The following is a 19,653-nucleotide window of genomic DNA, read 5'->3' as shown; positions in this document are numbered from 1 at the left end:
TCTGTTTATTAGTAAATAACATCACAGCTGATTTATCGGCTGAAACATCTATCTTCCAGTCTCTACACCATGACATAATTTCATCAATTGCTCTTTGTAATTTCTTCTGCAAATAACATAAATTTCTACTCATGCCCCATAACGCTATATCATCAGCATACTGATAATTTAACACAATTTTCTTTCAATTTTAAATCACTCAACATAACATTAAACAAAACTGGAACATGCTCATAACACTTGAAGGCAAGACGACAGTTTAGAAATAGCGCACGGCGCGCGCGGAGTGCGATAGTGAAAGTCGAAGTTTCCGACCGTGCCAATGGTTCTGTGTATACGTGTATAGCAGTCCACGCACATGCGTACAAAAACCAACTTGTACACTGATAGTCTTTGCTCAAGTGACACAATTGGCAATTTCGACGCGTTAGGGTTACGGGAAAAAAAAAAAAAAAAAATATCGCTTCTCGGATAGGTGCCGGCTCTGCGTACGAGCCCCTTCGGTTACTTTAGTTTTCTATGTTAGAAAATATATGATGTACGTTGTATTTAAATATCAACAGCCATTTCAACCAACCATGTAATAATTTTTCGTTTGTGTTTAGCTTTTAGTATGAAGATCAAGGTGACCAATCTCGACTAGCACGTGTGCTAACTTTTGGTTTCCTTGTTAACAACAACTTTGTAGAATTACGCTACATGTATCACATTTAAATCTCAAATGTCTTCATTTAATCATGTTATTGTAAAGGAGTAATAGATAAGTATTTTTTTCATATATGTATGTAAATACAATTGTATAATGATTGAAAATTTACATGTTCAAATGTTGTTGCTAATAACACTTCAAACTTCAAACTTCAAACTTCAAACTTCGCCGAGGATCTCACACTGTCACGTAGGCCCTAATGTGCCCCCCCCCCGTCGAGATTTGCCCCCCCCCCCAAAAAAAAATAAATAAATAAATAAATAAATAATAAATAAATAAATAAATAAAATAAAAAATAATAAAAAATAATAAAATAAAAATACAAAAATAAAACAAAATAAATAAATAGATAGCCGATAGATAAATAAATAAATAAATAAAAAATAAATAGTTAAATAACTAAAAGTGTTTCGGCGCGCTTGTTTACACATGACTGTATTTCCTAATGAATTGTTAAAAATGAAATGATCTGATGTTTGTAACCTATATTTTGAAGATGATTATTCCTAATCTGGATGAGGCAAATCTTACCTCGGGGTTTTGTGTTACTTAGTATCCAAAATGGTGGCAAAAAAAAATTGTGTGACAGTACGCAAGTATACATGAACATTTATTACCTACACTATTTCCTTCATAGTTAGAATGGTGAATGAAATTGAAACAAGAAATGGTGGTTTTACCCTACCTTTGAGGAGGGCTGAATCCCAAACTGATATGGCTGATGCAGCTCTTGCATCCTGCAATTGATGGCTTTGAGATATTCAAGATGGTTCCTAAACTGGTCACCAAAAGTCTTTAAGTACACTATCTCAACGGTAGTGAAAGTGGAAACTGGACACACACACATAAAAATAAAAGCAATTCATTGTATAACTTTAAAGCGTGATACACTTAACCTTTTGTCCCCCTTTGAGGCACATTTTGCGGGTAGGCCTATTTTGCGCGTCATATCATTGCATTGACAGAGCTACCAAGTCTCACGCATCTGCGTGAGACTCAAACATTTAGGGGCCATCTCACGATCTCACGCATGACATCCATTTTTCTCACGCATCGGGCGAAGTCTGCAACTTGGGCCTATAATAATGAGCATAGCTCAAAAGATTAAAGTGATAGTTGCAATTGAAGGTGTATTTCCCGTTTGTCTTTCAAAATAAGTAAAAGATAATCACTTAAGTATGCACCTGATCGCACCATTAAGAGCTAAAAATTGAAAAAGCTCCCTACCGTGGGAGGCCACAGGAGGAAAAAACCCTCCCACACCCTCACTCGCGCGCACATTCGCATGCGGAGATGCCGAGTCATGAAAATCTCACTCATAATTTTTTTTGAACTTGGCATCCCTGCATTGTACTGTAGACTACTCGGTTACAGCTCGTTATTCCGAAGGTTCGTTATTCCGAAGGCTCTTCAGTCCGAAGATTCGTTATTCCGAAGGTTCGTTTTTCCGAATTTCATTTTCGGATGAACAAATCTTCGGAATAGCGCCACATTAATGTTCGGATTAACGAACCTCTAGATATAGGGAATTTGTGTGTTTCGGATTAACGAACCTTCGGAATAACGAACCTTCGGAATAACGAACAGCACCCGTCTAGGCTCATGACTTTGTGACTTTCTACAACGGAATTCCTGTGTGGGCGACTTGAACTCGGAATACATGAAAAAAAAAAGCATTGTGCACAGCCTCTGCAAGTTGTACTTGTATTTTGTATTTTGTATTTTGTATTTTGTATTTTGTATTTTGTATTTTGTATTTTGTATTTTGTATTTTGTATTTTGTATTTTGTATTTTGTATTTTGTATTTTCAATCTGTTTGCTTTGATGTACCTATTGTAAAGCGCCTTGAGCATTTAATCAAAGTGGAGAACGGCGCTATAGAAATTGTATGTATTATTATTATTATTATTCCCTTCATTCATTTGGTCTAAATGTTGATTTGCCTCGCACCTTGTCTAGATTCTTTCTCGGATGCGGGCGGGTCCTAAAAAAGGACCTCTTCCTTTCCATAATCATACATCAGACTGATAGGGAACACTGGTACTTCCAAGAATTATACCCAAATCTCCTTGGAAAGTATTTTGTATTTTCATTGATCCAAAAGGTAGAAATTCCTTTGGACTTTTGCTTGTTCGTTTGTTTTATCGCACTGATATAACAAAACCAGATACCGTACATACGCTGTAACATTTACAATGTAATAAAGTAAGCCTACAGTCAAAGTGACAGCTTAGCTAGATGTAGATTATGTTTGCGCCAGGGTACACTGTATTCAAATCACATTCTCTCCTTCCATTTCTCCTCTTCTCTTTTTCCTGTGCTTACGCTGCATTCTTTCATCATCATCACGTTTAAAACCAGTTGTTGCTATATATATATATATATATATATATATATATATATATATATATATATATATATAATATATGTATATATATAATATATAACTTGTATATATATATATATAAATCATATATATATATATATATATATATATATATATATAAATCATATTTATAAATATATATATATATATATATATATCTTGGAATTTTCCTCGTGTTGGACTTCGAATGGAGTCTCAAACATGCCATCTATCGATCCAACAAGAAAGTCTTTATTCACAAAATTTTCAACACTGACAAAGGCCCGAGGCGGATTGAAAATTTTGTGAATTAAAACCTTCTTGTTGGATCGACAGATGGCCTATTTGAGACTCCTTCTTCTAATATATATATATATATATATATATATATATATATATATATAATAATTGATATAATTATTGCAAGCCTAATTATGTATATGTATTTCAAGAATGCTCTCTCATTTTCTAGTCACATTTCCTGTTGTTGTTTTTTTTCTGTTCATCAACATGTAACCCAAGTTTAACAGAGCATGTTTACTGTATAAAGTACTTTCCACAAGTGTTCAGACACAGCGAGAATCCGGATATAACGAGAAAAATCACCTGAAACCGACGATCTCGTTATAACGGGATTCCCCTTTACATGTACATGAGGAACCTTCCATTTTGGCATATCTTAATATCTACTTTACACTACATGTAGTTTTATGTTTGTTTCAATACAAGTGGTCATTTTGAAATAAAGCATCAAGTACATTACTATTCAAAGATTCACACAACCCCAACTTTAGGCCAGGAAAAGTATTCGCCAAGGTTCAGCGAGGCACCGAATATTCTTCGGCATCAATTGTTGTTGTTGTTGTTGCTGTTGTTGTTGTTGTTGTTGTTGCTGTTGTTTTTGGTTTTTCAAATCAACACTGACAACGGTCAGTTGCGACACTGGTCTATTACAAAGAAGCCACAGCTACGTTGTAAAATACGCGAATGAGGTGCAATAATTGTCTTAGCGCGCGCGCACACACTTTTTTTTTCAATGATATTTTATTGATTTCATTCAAATCATTCATAAATCAACCCATTTTGAGTGTAACATGAACATAAAACAGTAGAAATGCCATTCAAAAATACAAATCCATTTGTCAACTTATACTGCCGATCATCTCTCTTGAACATAACAACTCGATTATAAATCAATCCTACTGACCATTTCTTCACGAGAAAATATTGACATGTACAAAAAAAAAAACACCTTTGACTGCACTGAATCATGTTACTCACACTTACAAGGGTATGTACATAAAAAAGCAACAAAAATACGTTATACAAAACTAGAATGAAATCATTTCATTGAAAATCAAATCCCCATCCCCACCAACCCCGATTCACTAAAACCTACCCCACACCCACACCCACAACCAACAAACAAATACACCCACAACCACCACACACATACACACCAAGCACCAACACACATATTCACCAAACACATACACCCACACCACACACACACACACACACACACACCCACACACACAACCATACAGCCCACACACAAAACACCCGAAGCGATACCACCTTCCTTTCTAATGAAAACGACTTCCACATGTTGATTGATACATAAAACATACAAGCGTGTAATGGACCGTATGCAGAAAAGCATCGTCCGCCCGCACCCAAATACCGCTCCAAATTCACATTCAAAATCATCAAATAAACCTCATCAAACTCCTAATTACTGATAAAATCTTATAACCTCTATGCCAACAAAAAAAAACTTACTCCTCCCCGCACGCGGCCAATAACACATCATATTGCCTTCATTACTGATAACTACGCTGTACTAAAAAAAAACGAAAAACAAAACAAAGCAATACTTTAGCTCTTGTTCCAGAAACATTTTCCCATTTCAGCAAATGTAATCCCAACTTATTTCTTTTTAAAGCAATTTCTTTTTCTTCATCCCGAAAACTCATTATTCTTTTACAAATTTCCTCAAAAGTAGAAATTTTTCCCTGCGACCTAGATCTAAAAATAATATATTTCAAAATGAAAATTATTGTATTATGTAGTTTTATTTTTGGATCCCTTCCCATAACACCAAAATGAACATCACTCCATTCTATATTTCGAAGATCTACCATCTCAAACCTATCTATCATTTTCTGCCACAAATTCCTAACATACACACACTTCCAAAATAAATGTTTATATGTTTCCACCGATTGCTCACACACACACACGCACACACACACACACACACACACACACCCACACACACACACACACACAAAATTGAGCTGTCCCGCGCCCTGGGCGACGTAAAAATTCGCGGGACACCAAAACCATGTGAAAATTTGTACAATTGATCGTGCCTTTCATGTTTGTTCTTTTTTTCATCCAATATTCTCTCAAAGTCTTTAAGACTATATGTGAATGCCCCCAAAACAACAACAAAGAGTTCAGCATCGGTGCTTAATGTGGATTCCACTCTCATAAGTTAAGGTTCCTCGTGTAAGCAATTTTCTGGACACCAAATCTTACGTAGGTAAATTGTACTTAATTTTGAGATTCACTAGTGCAAAAAGAAAAAAAAAGGAAAAAATACATCATAAAGATGCATGACTTTTGTATATAGTATTCAAAATTTGCTTGTTTTCTATCATTTTTGAACCATTTAAATACATCCACCCATAGATGTAAATCTATCAAATTGGTATTACAGTAAAAATGTCACAATTTTACCACAAAACATGATATTGCACAATTCCTTTTGATGAAAATGTGCCTGGTACTTTGTAGCAAATTTTGTTTGCCTCCAAAAAGGAATATGGAATACAGTACTCAAGAGTAAAATTACTGTTAGGCTTGTACTTTCTAAGCAATGACATGATGAAACTTATATAGAAGGGGACGTTTAACCAGTGGTACCCTTTTTATGGAATTACCCACGTACATTCAGTCTCATACACTAAGACAAGGACAAGGACAAATAAAAGATACTTTCTATTGTGGGAAACAATGAACTTTGCTACTCTTTCATAGGGCCTACATAATTATTATTGAAACGACTGATAAACACTCATATCCAATAACGTGTGTGACGGAGGCTAAAATTAGGAGGTAAGAAAGAGATAAATAAACAGATAGAAGGAAGGAAGGAGAAAGAGGAGTGAAGGTGAACAAAAAGAAAAGGAAGAGAGGGAGGGGGAAGATGACAGACGTGTATACTAAGTAGTCTGTGGTATGGGGAGTTCTGATTTGTGTACAATATTTATCGATAGATGGCGTGCTTCAACTAAGTAGTACGGCTACGCGCAGAAATTGCCATGTCAAATACTTGTGTTCTCCCCCTCAAACTATTGTACTTCGGTCATTTGAATTCTGAAACACTGAAAACATCTCAATCACATTGAACCCGTCTTTCTTTGCACGAGTTAGTGATGTAATTCGTTTTTCTTGCAGAGAAATCAACCGTGAATGAAATACTCTCTTTCTCTCTCTCTCTAGAGATCTCATCAAAATTTGGGACAAGGCAGCCATTTTGTTTTAGGTCTCACTAAATCTGAGATTTGCTCTTCAGCCATATGTTTTCTACACAAAATTGTCCCAAAGTTTGCATTCTTATTGAGATATCTAAAGCAAAATTTGGGACAGGCTCAATAATGCCAATATTTTCGCTCAAATTCTACAATATTTTTATTCCTAGAAGGGAATAATCAATTCCCTTCAATATTTGGAACAATTTAGAGCATTCACTTTTTTTTTTCACTGCCAAAAATGCCCAAAAAATGCACCTGACCTGTAAAGTTGAACAAAGACATAATATCAAAAGAACTGCTCTCTCTCTCTCTCTCTCTCTCTCTCTCCCTCAACAAGTATTGGAAGTTCTTAACACTCTTACCACACTGCAGGATGCCAAGTTCAAAACATTTTTTGTGAGTGAGATTTTCATGACTCTGCACCGCTCGGAATCTCGGCGCGCGAATGTGCGCGCAAGCGAGGGTTTAGGAGGGGTTTTTCCCCCTGTGGCCTCCCACGGTAGGGAGCTTTTTCAATTTTTAGCCCTTAATGGTGCGATCAGGTGCATACTTTTTTTACTTATTTTGAAAGACGTAAAGGAAATATACCTTCAATTGCAACTATCACTTTAATCTGTTGAGCTATACATATGCTCCACATTATAGGCTCAAGTTGCAGACTTCGCCAAATGCGTGAGGAAAAACGGGTGCCATGCGTGAGATCGTGAGACAGACCCTAAATGCTTGGGTCTCACGCAGAATGCGTGAGACTTGGTAGCTCTGACACTGGTCATGGTGGAAACATTAGATAACAAACCAACCAAACAGGCACTATGCTTTAGAATACAAGAGTAGTATTTTTGAGGAACATACAAAATTATCGCAACATGTCTTGGAGAAATCTTAGTAGACCAAGCCATAGAAACAATAAAGAGTCTCAACTTGCCAAACCCAATGGGATGCTACCAGGCGTCATGCGAAGTCAGTATGCATAACAAAACATTTTTTTTTTTTTTTTTAGTGGCGTTCAATGTCACGTTCTTGTCGCCTATCCATTCAGGAAGATTCGTGAACACACTGCATTGACAGCAAAGAGGTAGTCTCTATTTTACAGCCGTTAGCACAATAAAAGTTCTTGACGCGTGTTGATTTAACCCGATAAGAAGTGGAACTCACCAATAACAGGTATATTTAGAAAGAAAGCAAACGGAAAACTTCATGCTTTTCTCGTGTTCTTATACGGCGCCGTCTCCCCAGTCACTGCTAGTTGTGACAGCAAGACGGTGGACAATGTAGGCATACAGTGGACATCTGATGGTAGGATAGTTATTATGTCTGCACCATTCCCGAACATGAGGCACTTGTTGCCTTGCGAAAATCATTCTTCTGTATTTTTTTTTTATGAGGGGAAAATACATACGTCAGGATATATCACATTAGAATACATCACTCATAATTTTACTAGATTTTTTATTGTGTTTACGAATACGTGCGTAGGTAAATTGCTTAATTAGTAATGCTTAATTATTTAATTGACTTGGGAGGTGTGACACACAAGCAGAACTGATTTTAATGTTTCAATAAATGTAAATATTTTGATACAAAATTGTAATTTGTAGTAACCACTTCACTAATTCGACTGCGATACTGTCATGTACACTAGTTGGTGGTGTTTATGGAAGTTCATACATTGTACGCATCTCCGCACTAAAACATCGATGACTTTGTCATATCAAATCTAATAAGGATGCCTAAGTACCATGTACCACATTCTCTTGCAATTCAAAGCCTGACCAAAAGAGCCAGGCAAATTTCCAACACTACAGCGCTTATAGAGCAACCAGGTTTCAAGTCTCTCCCTCCCGTAGCTAGGATCGTTAAATGACATGTATGACATGTATGACAAGTATCAATCGGTTTGGAAGACAATGATGAAAGGAAAAAAATGTACAGGAAAAAGAGGGGACGGGGGAAACGGGGGGAGAGAACAGAGCATAGTGATTACGATATAAGTGTAATAAAAAAAGATATCATATAATTTGTTAACTGTCACTAGGACTGTACGCTGTCTTTGTGATGCAACTGTAAAAATGCAAGACACGTATATGTTATCTTTCAAGATATATAATCAATTTTTTATGGTTGATATTCTTGGGTGATATTCTTGAAGTGCGTTTACAAAGGTATTTATAAATACATTGTCGTAATTTTCTCTGTGTTTGTTGAGGACAATTGTTATGTCAGATGTTTTCTGCAGGTTTGCATAATGAAAGGCTTTAATCTTATTTGTTTGTCTGTCTGTTTTGTTAGTTTACAGCAGGGCCGCGGGAACCGGGAGACTAGGCCCCCACACGATTTTTTTTTTTTTTTTTTTTTGGGGGGGGTATAATATGTATGAATACAGAGGTGTATAACCACATGCCCCCCCCCCCCCACAAAAAAAAAGAAACAAAAACACCCTTTCCTCTTTATTTTTTTTTTCACTTCGAAAGTGTTTTCTCTTTTTTTTTTCTTTTTTTCTTTCTCTTTTTTGACCTGTCAGCTGGACGGAAACCCGGATTGGCAGCAGAAAGTTGCGCTAAAGGTTTTTTTGTTTCTTTGTTTTTTTGTTACTTCTTAGCTAATAAAACGCGGAAGTGGTACCAGAAATAATATAAACTGCCCTACCCCCCCCCCCACACACACATAATTTTAGTGATATCTTTCAAAATGTAGCATTCATCTGTTTTGGTATTATTTACACTCTCCTTTACACACACACACACACACACACACACACACACACACACTCACACACTTTTCAAAACGTGGCGCCGGCAGGCCGTGTACCGAGAGCAGACATAATAGAACACACACACCTTACAACCACGTTATCTTTTTTTTTTATTTGAATTTCAATGAATATCAGCATCGTATTTTCAATGAAACGTATAAAAGCAAAGGGAACTATAATCTGTGTATTCCACTCTTTTATTGCTGCTTACAATATAATCAGTTTTTTTTTTTTTTTTTTACACGCGAAGAAAGATTTTATCCAGATTCATACAAACAAAAAGACTTAAACAAAACAAAAAAAAAACATACAATCATGCATGCAAGTCTTCGAGGACCTTTGGGAGCAGTGATTTGAAAAAAGGTCAAGATATCACATTTGATGTTCAAGTGTGTAGGTCCGTTGTATCACAATTTATCCTACCATATACAATTTTTACAATAAAGCCTAAAACATAAGGAGATATCAGGGTTTTTTTCTCATTAAACTGTTATTATAAACGGTTTAGTGTGGCAACATTTTTATAATAACTATTCACATTTGTGTATCTAACAATGTACACTTACCATCTTTAATACGGATTCAAATTTGCACAGTGGTTGTTTCTATACCAAGCTCACATTAAGTTTCAACACTCTCTATGCCCTATATTAAGAAGAAGAACATACATTGTACAGTGATTAAATAAACGCTCTATACAAAGGAAAATTAGTGAAAAGGGATATTAGTCCCATTGGTTTGCAAGGTGTCAAAGATGAAGTAGCATACTACAATTTATCTACTGACACAAGCAAATTAATCAAGAATGAAATAATGCAAGCTGAATTTATGTTCAACAAATAAGGTATTATACACCACTGGTCTAAAGCAAAGCAGCAAAGCCCACTATTTCAGACATATTCTAAGTAGATTGTATTAAGTCTTTTGGAATTCTGACGTGTTTTCCGTTGGAAAGGTAACATTTTATTATTTCCGATCATACAATTATTGTACTACAATGAACGAAAATTGGCAAACTTATAGATTTGAAATTACGTGTTCAATTACATTTAAAGTTAGATTCTGTGATGTCTTTTTCCATTGCCATGGTGACATTTTTACGAAAAATACGTGCTTCCAATCAAATAGCTTTAGAATTAAAACAAATGACTAAATTCATTGATTTCTAATTATTCATTCAGCTGCATAACTAAGGCCTAGTCTTCCTCTGACGTATGCATCCGTTTCCAACTCTCTTTTTTTCATTTTCTTTTTCTTTTTTGAACAATAACACACAATCTCAATACAGTATACAGTATTAAAAGTGACAAAAGTGAACCAATTTATAGAATCAGAGTTGTCTGTCCAAATGCAATCGAACTCTTTGTCGTTTAATGCCATGCAAACAATAAATTTGTCCGATGCCAATGTGACATTTGACATTTACAATAAAAAGGAGCAAAATAATGTGTATTTGCAATCAAATAATGTAAAAACTTATAAGGAGTATCTGAGCACGTATAATTTAAGTTCAATTTCGTTAGCCTCCAAGATATTGGTCATTCAAAGTCATATTTCATCTAAAATGTGGTGGTTGCCTTGCCAACGACAATGCAGAAAATGCTGTTGGAGGGATTAGAGCATTTTTATATGAAAACATAACATAAACACAAATGTATTGTTTCAAGGTAAAGGTCATCCCTGGTAAGACAGTTAGCATGACAACAGTCTGAGAATGATGGAAGCGTTTATCTCCTATGCTTGACTTACCAATCAATGCAAATTATATGCTACGAGACCCCTCTTACATATCATCATTCAGTCTAATGATATACACTGTATGTTCCTTCACCATAGCTTCGTTTTTATTTATGTTTGCAGATGGTAGCAAAATTTCCAAGAGATCTTGTCATGTTAACAGATCGATATTAGAAGATGAAAAACATAATATAATAAATAATTTCCAAGAAGGAAATAATTAAGCTTGTTAATTGGTGTTCTAACCACTGTTTAAATTATTGTGAAAAGAAATATTGATTGCAAACTCTGACAATGCAGATCTATTGTAAAGTGAAGTTTTAGTTATCATAGAAGGGGAAAGCTCCGACCACGCTCACTGCATAGTACTTTTGAAGGGATATCATACTTTAGGTTAATATGGGGATATTAGATGAATTAAAAGTGTACTAGATGAATATCGGTTTTGAAATGGCTAAAATATTCAAAACGAAGGTAGGCCCTTAACAAAGAGGTCCTACTTAAAAAGTGGGTCCCACCTTTTACATTGTATTAGGACCACTTTGTTTTCTTTTAGTTCTAAAATTGCAAAAGCTCCCTCGTGTTCGAGGGGGAAACCCTCTCCCACGCCCAGATCCCTCTTCTGTCCATCTTCGTAGACTTATACCCAGTGACGACACACACAAAAAAGAGTGTGGATGAGTGTGGGATGTGTGTGTGTATGTGTGTGTGTGTGTGTGTGTGTGTTAAAATCAGAATTGTTTGGAAGCCGAGAACATGCATGCGCAGGGACCAAGTGCAATATCTAATGAGTTGAATTATGTATTTTGTCAACGTGTATATTTGTCATTAAGTTGTATTGTTCTATTTCCTTTTGCATATTATATGTATTTTTGTATACAGTGGAAACTCGATGTAAAGAAATCTGATATAACAAACTAATTTCTCCGATCCGAATGAATTCATTTCCTTTGTTTTGTATTGTTTGTTGACTCCTGATGTCATGTACCGTATAACAAAATATCTGACATAAAGAACAAATTATCTTAGCCCCAAGGATTTCATGATACTGAGTTTCCACTGTATTTGGAGAATATTAAGACGATTTTTATGCCTGGGTGCATGACAATTAATGATTTTAACTTTGAACTTAAGACCACTACATAAGCATCGTATATTATTATTCTGTGTGTAAAATGACGCACATTATCCTAATTCTTACCGTATGTATAATTGTTTTTTTCGCATGTGTGTTATACCAGACATTTCCCAAATTTGCGTTGGAGTGTATGCGCTCTCTATGAATTTGATGAATAATAGAGAAATCATTTCAGTTGTTCTAAAACTATAACTTTTGCGTCATGGAAGAAACACTGCTCATGTTTTCCACTTTCATTTGAAGTCAACTAGAGATGGAAATACACGTAGTAGAAATGGACAGACTACTTTGGCTTTCCTAATACTGGAAGATGAGGCAGTAAGTCATAGAATAGGAACTCTATCTTAACCCTCTGCAAAGACCTATATAGTACCGAGCATACTCAGTACTCGGGCAAATGTCTGCCATTATATGGGAAACATGTGTTGTAGTAAAATCAGCTTGTCCTCAACTAAACTACAACTACTAGTAGACCAGCAGTGCACTACCCTTTGACACGGTTGTTATAGTGAATTAAATTCCGGTTACAACGAAGTAAAAATTCAGGCCACAAAATTGTAACGAAATTGCAGTTGCAACGAAATTTCGATATAGAGAAAGAAAACTGCCACTCCTGACATGCCTGAGGACTTCGTTATCTAACGAGAGTCCACTGTACTAGTACATTGTTTCTATTCACATTGGAGTTATCATTGTGCAATCTACCTACATTGCTTACATTTGTTTGAATAGTAAACTGCTGCTATTTTGCCGAGGGATCTGTACCAAACGTTGTCTTAGCATCCCTGGAATAAAGAAACCTGTCGACACTATCATGATATCTGTGACTATCGCCTCCTCTTGACGATAGAGATACAAGCTTAAAACCAATCTGTGCTATTTGTTCATAGAGTTTAATACGATTCATTTGCGGCTTATTATTTGCACCGTAACCCAATATACGAATACCATAAATCTCGCTATTGGTTTGCACCCTAGAATGATTTCCGACAAATGGGGTAAGGGCAGGGATCTCCTGTAAAGTAGCCAACCTACCAAATATTTTCCACCGGAATGTTCTGCTGGTCGAATGTATCAACTGTACCTCAAGAAATTCTTGTCTCTTTTCTGCCTCCTCCTTTTCATTTCTGAGTTGGGTGACGGCGTCAATCAATTCGTTAATCTGGTAATAGTCAGCCTCCTGGGCAAGCATGTCCAGTTCCTTGAAGTCTTCTGAAAGAACTAAGGCTGACCTGCGAAGAAAGTTCAGGACATGTCTGAACAAGGGACCGTCCCCATCGATTAGGTAATTCCCCTTTTCATCTCGAGTGGACGGCAGTCGGTCGCTGAACATTGAACCAAGCATTGAATCAGGAAAACGGCAAAGGGTAGCCCTTGACGCTGTGTATATCGTTCCGCCGACATTTATGTTAACAAAGTCGTCCATTGTAATTTCTGCTTTGTTATAGCGATGTCTCGTGCGAACAGAGGTGACCGGTGCGTGGTAGGCCTTGTGCGATCAAAGTTGAAGCTGGAATTTTTAGCAAAATGTCTTTTCCAGCACTTGTAATCACACGATACGCGGAAATTCACTGTGCGGCATTTTCATTATTTCAATTAGTTCGTCGTGAGTGTACAGGGCACTTATTTATCCTTGCGATACAATGGGCATGAAGCGCTGTTTTCACTAAACGTGCAGGTAAATTCCAAACGGTGGATGATGTATTTTGGGCCCTTCTGAGAACTGCTTTTAGCTGAGATAATTATGTACTTTGACAGAGGGCAACCGCTAAAATAGTTGCGTCATGTATAATGAATAACTACTCATAGGCCTACCAATCGCTGTAAAAACGTGACAGGGCTCTTTACCAGGATGTTCCCGAGTTCGATTATACGTTGTGTTGTTGTTGTTGTTGTTGTTATGGCTGTTGTTGCTGTTGCTTTGGTTTTGATGACGTGTATCACTCAAGATTGAATATTTACGATAGTAAATTACGATTGAGTATTTACGTGTTGTCTTTGTTATTTTGATTTTAAGGCGTAAATCATTCAGTGATGAATATTTATGCTTAATACCTACTAAAATTTATACAAATATCTCTTCTTCTTTTTTTGAGAAACACAAATTCAAATTAATTTCGCTCCATTATTGCCGCAATTTTTGAAATTGTAAAACAGACTGTCACCATCCATCTTTGGCCGTTTTTGTGTATTTTCTGGCCAGCCCGGTTCGTCGTGAACAGGCTTCTCAGCTTGCGCATGCGCGCGTGCAAGCCTAGGCCACTCCAATACCGGCCAATACTGGGATAATGTCTGTTAATGTAACTGTCTCCTTTTCCGATTGAATCACTGAAACCAAAAACAGAATATAATAATTTCGAAACCATTGTAACACAAAATCAAGGCAGACATGTTGGGCTTCTGGTGAGGTGCAAATGATCATACATAATACTTCTTACGTACATTAGGAGTTTGTTTTACATACCTACACGTACATACGTGCACTTACATAATACATACGTACATAATTTTATTTTCAACAATTTATTGTAAATGATTATAAGAAAAAAAAATCTCTGTGTCCTTCTTAGGAAGGCCACCATTGCTTTTTGGTTTAAATATTCTGATGAATTTAGAAGTCTCAAAAATTAAAGTTCTTTACTTCCTTGCAATTTGTTTCAGCTAACAGCATTGTTCTTTCTATCATAAATCTAGGGCGTTCGATTAGAAAATGTTTCGTGGTTTCTGGTACTCCACATCTTTCACATAACCCGGTATCATGCTTCTGCAATAAGAAAAGATCATAATTTAAACCAATATTATCCATTCTTAAACAGTGCAAACTTGTCTCACTGTTTTTTTTTGAATACACATTTGAATGTCACTGATACACAATTTTGTATGGTTTTTTTTTTTAAGGGGGAGACGGTGACGTCACATCTTTTTTGCCATTTCTTCATATAATATAATCTGATAAAACTATTTGACTCACTTTTGTTTAATTGGTTTTGGACTTCTACTTGATTGTGTGTTAAGGCTTGTTTAGCCGCTCTGTCTACCACCTCATTTGGGTGGATCTCGCAATGTTGATGGGATCCACTCGAAATATACCTGAGTTCGTTCATGGCGTATATAGATTTGTATACAACATCAATATTAATTCGCAGATGATCTGTTCTTCCCGATTGTTTTTTTATTGCTCGCATGGCACTGAGAGAACCGGAGAATATCACTGCTCCTGTATACAAGCTGGCAGTTGGTTTAGCCACTGTAGAGTGAGCACAATAGCTACTAATTCAGCTCTGTATGAAGAAGTATTATTTTGGAATCTCTTTTGGAGATTGTAATATGGGACACAAAAGGCCGCAGCTACTTTTCCTTTGTCTGGAGACTTGGAACCGTCCGTGTATCCATGCAGATAATTCGCCCATTTTTGATTGACCAGTTCTAAACTTCGCTGTCATTGATACAATATATTATCACTCTTCGAAATATAATCAGTTAACTCCGTTGATACTACCGCCGTTTCATAGTGCCACAACGGTACTGGAGTTGTCCGAAATAATGGTTCCACATTATAATTCAAATCTTCCGACAAGATACTCTCTGTGCAAAGGGTTCTCTGGTGTTTTTACCTTTGTGAACATTAAATTGCCAACAATCTTTCAACTGCTCTGAGAGAGGGTGATTCGGGATAGTAACAACCCGCTTTTTTAGTCTTACACTAAACATTCACGACGTAAATCTAGAGGCAATTTCCCCTAACTCTACCTGTAAGGTTCTGAGAGAGTTTCCCTCTTTTTTTTGCTCAAGCACTGACTAACAGAGACTGATAATGAATGGAATTCAAAACATTCTTTACGTTTGTTGACGCGGAGTCGTATGCTTCACAAGTATGATCCATGAGGGAACGTATAATGGCTCTATACACCTGTAAAATTTCTTGAACCTTGGTGCAAATATGAGCGTAAGCTTTACGTTTTAATATGTTGTGTGTTTTTTTTTTTCTTGCATCTCCGGGCTATATCATCTACATACGGTTTCCAAGTTAGTCTACGATCAAATATGTCACCTTCATATTTGTGTTCTTTCTGAGGGATGAGTTTGTTTCCATCAAGCGTTATCTCAAGATGCTCTTCTCTAGTTGAGCGAGAAAACAACATTGGAACATTTTTCTCATATGATATTTTAAATTAATATATATTTGCTGGATTCTCTCAAATCACTTCCAGGTTTCCAAATGTCTGCATATAACAAACTAAGCACAGTAGGTGAAGTGGGGATATCATGAAGCATTACGTTAAACAACACTGGACTGAGTGGACTACCATGTGGACGACCATGACTAATTTCCTTTGAGGGAGATAACTGATTTCCTACACGTACCTAAAATGTACGATGTAACAATACATTACGTAAGTAGAGAAGTATGTTACCCCGCAGTCCTAGTTTGCTCAGTTTAAATAAAAGTCCTTTGACCCATACGGAATCAAAAGCCTTCTCTAATTATGAATACTGCTGTTGTCTTTATTCCTGTTTCTAAATTCTTCTGTATTTCATTTTCTAAATGAACAATGTTAGCTACTACACAGCGTCTCTTTCTGAATCCATTCTGTATTGGAGGCCAAAGAGTATACTTTTCTGAGTAAAACGGAAGTCGTTTTTTTTTTACCATACTTTCCATTGTTTTCATAAAACATGATGTTAAAGCAATAGGGCGATATGAAAGTGTTTTTGTCGGGTCTTTGTTTTGTTTCAAAATCGGAATCAGCACTGAATGCTTACACGGTGCTGGAATTTCACCGGTCACCCATATTTTGTTTATTATAGAAAGCATCATCATGTCTTGGCCTATTTTTGAAGGTTCTTGTATATCTGGTATCCTATCTGCTCTTCCCCAGGTATTGTAGAAGATTTCATCCGCAGGATCTTCTCTAATTCCTTCATTTGGAAATTTTCATTGATTGAAAGCATCATATGACCTGTTTCCCTAAAAGGGAGGCTGTTAATTTTCTTCATCAATTTCTCTATCCGTTCTATTATGAGTATTATTTCTCCCGATGGAAATAAAATTTTTGAAAATTCATCTGCCTTTTCTTCATTTTTGACTATAAATCTGTCATTTGTAAGCTTATTAGGTGTTTTCACTGATAAACCGTTTAGTCTTTTAACAAAACACCAAATTTGCGAGGTTGGGATAAATCTATCTAGTTTTGCACAGTCGGCCTGCCAATATTTTTGGTTTGCTTGTCTTATGGTTCTTTGGGCTTCTGCTTTCTTTTTCCTGTAAAATTTCAAATTTTCTTCACAGAGACACTTTCTTAAGTGTACTTATTTTTTTTTACTCTGTTTCTTTCTTTAATCTTTATCGAACAATCTTTTGTCCACCAAGGGACATGATTCCTTTTACATTTCTTATACTGTGGCGCACATTCGTCGAGTACAACTGTAAGGAACTTCATAAATAAATCATAGATTTCCAATACATCTAGTCTGTTATATGTTTCCCACAAATACACTCAAAATCATTCCTGTTCATTCTCTTAAAGGATCATTTCCTTGTGGGATGATAACTTGAATCACGTGTAAATTGTTTGTTGCTGAGATACAAGTCTATTCTAATGGGAAAATGGTAACTTCCGAATCTATCAGATAAAACTCGCCAATCACATTTATTTGCTAGGAGCGGTGAAGTGATAGATAGATCAAGGCAAGATATCTCGCCGGTGTGTGGGTCGATTCTAGTCCCAGATCCATCGCTAAGAATTACCATATCATTCTGCGTAAGAAAGTTTTCAATTATGCGACCGTTACCATCTGTTTTTACATTTCCCGTAACTTCTTATGCGAATTAAAATCTCGAAGTAATAATGAATACACAATTTAATAATTCATTTAGGTTTTCTTCTTTTAGTTTGTTACATGAATTATAATAATCAATAACCGAGATGATACAATCATCTAAATGAATATTTATCAACTGCATTTCACAATCTATTTTCAAACTCGGGTAATCATAATTCAGGGAATTATGTATACGTAAATAGCGCATCCACCTCTACGACGGTCGTCCCTGATTGTTTTTAGAGACGAGTATAATTAGGGATATGTGTTATTTGATTTTCTGTATACCACGTTTCCTGTATACATATCACATGAATAATTTCTTCTCTTTTAGAATCTAAGTACTTTACCAGTTCATCCCCATGCCCGTGCGTGCCCTACGCATTCCATTGTATAGTATACAGAGAGTGGGTACGTTAAGGTTCATTAACTTGCTTGTACCTGGTGTGATAGCAGTGAGAACTGGTCAGCGGCGGTAGTAATGAAAGAGAGTATTTCAGCCTCTGACCTGTCTTTAACGAAGATAACCAAGAGCTTGACGAGGAAAAGAATCAGTTGCTCGTTGGTGACTGTTGTTCGGAAGTTTTCTTTCAGCAGGGTTGGGGGTGAAGCCTTTTCTTCCATTGTTGTTTCGTTGTGCGAGGTTTTTGGTGGAATTGGCTGTTTGGACGTATGTAGGCCTATTTGTGGGAGTTGCCAAGACTTGGCGGGGTTGTGTTCGGTAGCTGATGGGTTGGGTTCTGGATTTCTGTGAATTTGTGCGTGTACAATGGTTTGGGTTTTCCTTTTGTCTGTGTTGATGTCGTTTCCTTGTTTTGAAGTTTGGGATGTGACGTGGTTTTGTTGTTTTTCGGTGAATGCTTTTGCTGCTTGTGCGTATGTTAATTTGTTTTCAACTCTTATTCTCTATTCTATGTCGTTCGCTTTCTTGGCCTTTTCACAGCCTTGGTATGCAGCTGAATGTAACCCTCCACAATTGATGCATTTTGGCTGATCCTTTTTGGTACAGGTCTCGAAAGTATGTTCACCCCCGCACCTGACACATCTTTGTTTTGCACGACATGTTGCTGCCGTGTGTCCATGACTTTGACAATTGTACATAACACTCCTCACGGGAGGAATGCATGCTTTGACTTGCATTCTTTGAAAACATAACGAAATTTCCTCTGGAAGAGATTTTGTATCAAAGGAAAGAATTACACTTCGTGTTGGTGTTTCCTGTTCGTCTCCCATGTCAGTGTCTGAGTTGTTGTTTTTTTTTACTTCCTCACAATTCTTTTAGGTGTTTTAGCACTTGTTACTCTTTGACTTTTTAGTTCCTTCTCTATTTCCTTTTCTGATATTTCCGTTGGTACTCCTGATATCACACATGTCTGTAAGTTTGGCCGCTTATTAATTGTTACAAGAATATTTCCTATCATTTGGATTTCTTGGAGTCGTTTTTCTTGTTTGACATTGGCATATTTTACTAGGATTCCGGTCCTTCCGTAGTTTTAATAAATACTGGGGATGATCCACAGCAAGCTTGGACAGACTTTGCGATTGTAAGCGGGCTGACATTTCTCAGGGATTTTTCTTTGCTGATA

The 19,653-nt window shown here is 36.4% G+C and overlaps 1 protein-coding gene across 1 annotated transcript; it reads right to left on the bottom strand.

Annotated features, from left to right (window-relative positions):
• Positions 1-12,986: 12,986 nt before the first annotated feature.
• LOC140244865 (BTB/POZ domain-containing protein kctd15-like) lies at positions 12,987-13,670 on the bottom strand. The gene has a single exon (XM_072324475.1). It carries the CDS (start codon positions 13,668-13,670, stop codon positions 12,987-12,989), a length of 684 nt encoding a protein of 227 aa, XP_072180576.1.
• Positions 13,671-19,653: the final 5,983 nt, after the last annotated feature.

This window comes from Diadema setosum, chromosome 21 (genome assembly GCF_964275005.1).
Source record: "Diadema setosum chromosome 21, eeDiaSeto1, whole genome shotgun sequence".
NCBI classification, from domain to species: Eukaryota; Metazoa; Echinodermata; class Echinoidea; order Diadematoida; family Diadematidae; genus Diadema; species Diadema setosum.
Note: the sequence above shows the minus strand (reverse complement) of the source record. Positions and strands in the feature narration are given on the sequence as shown.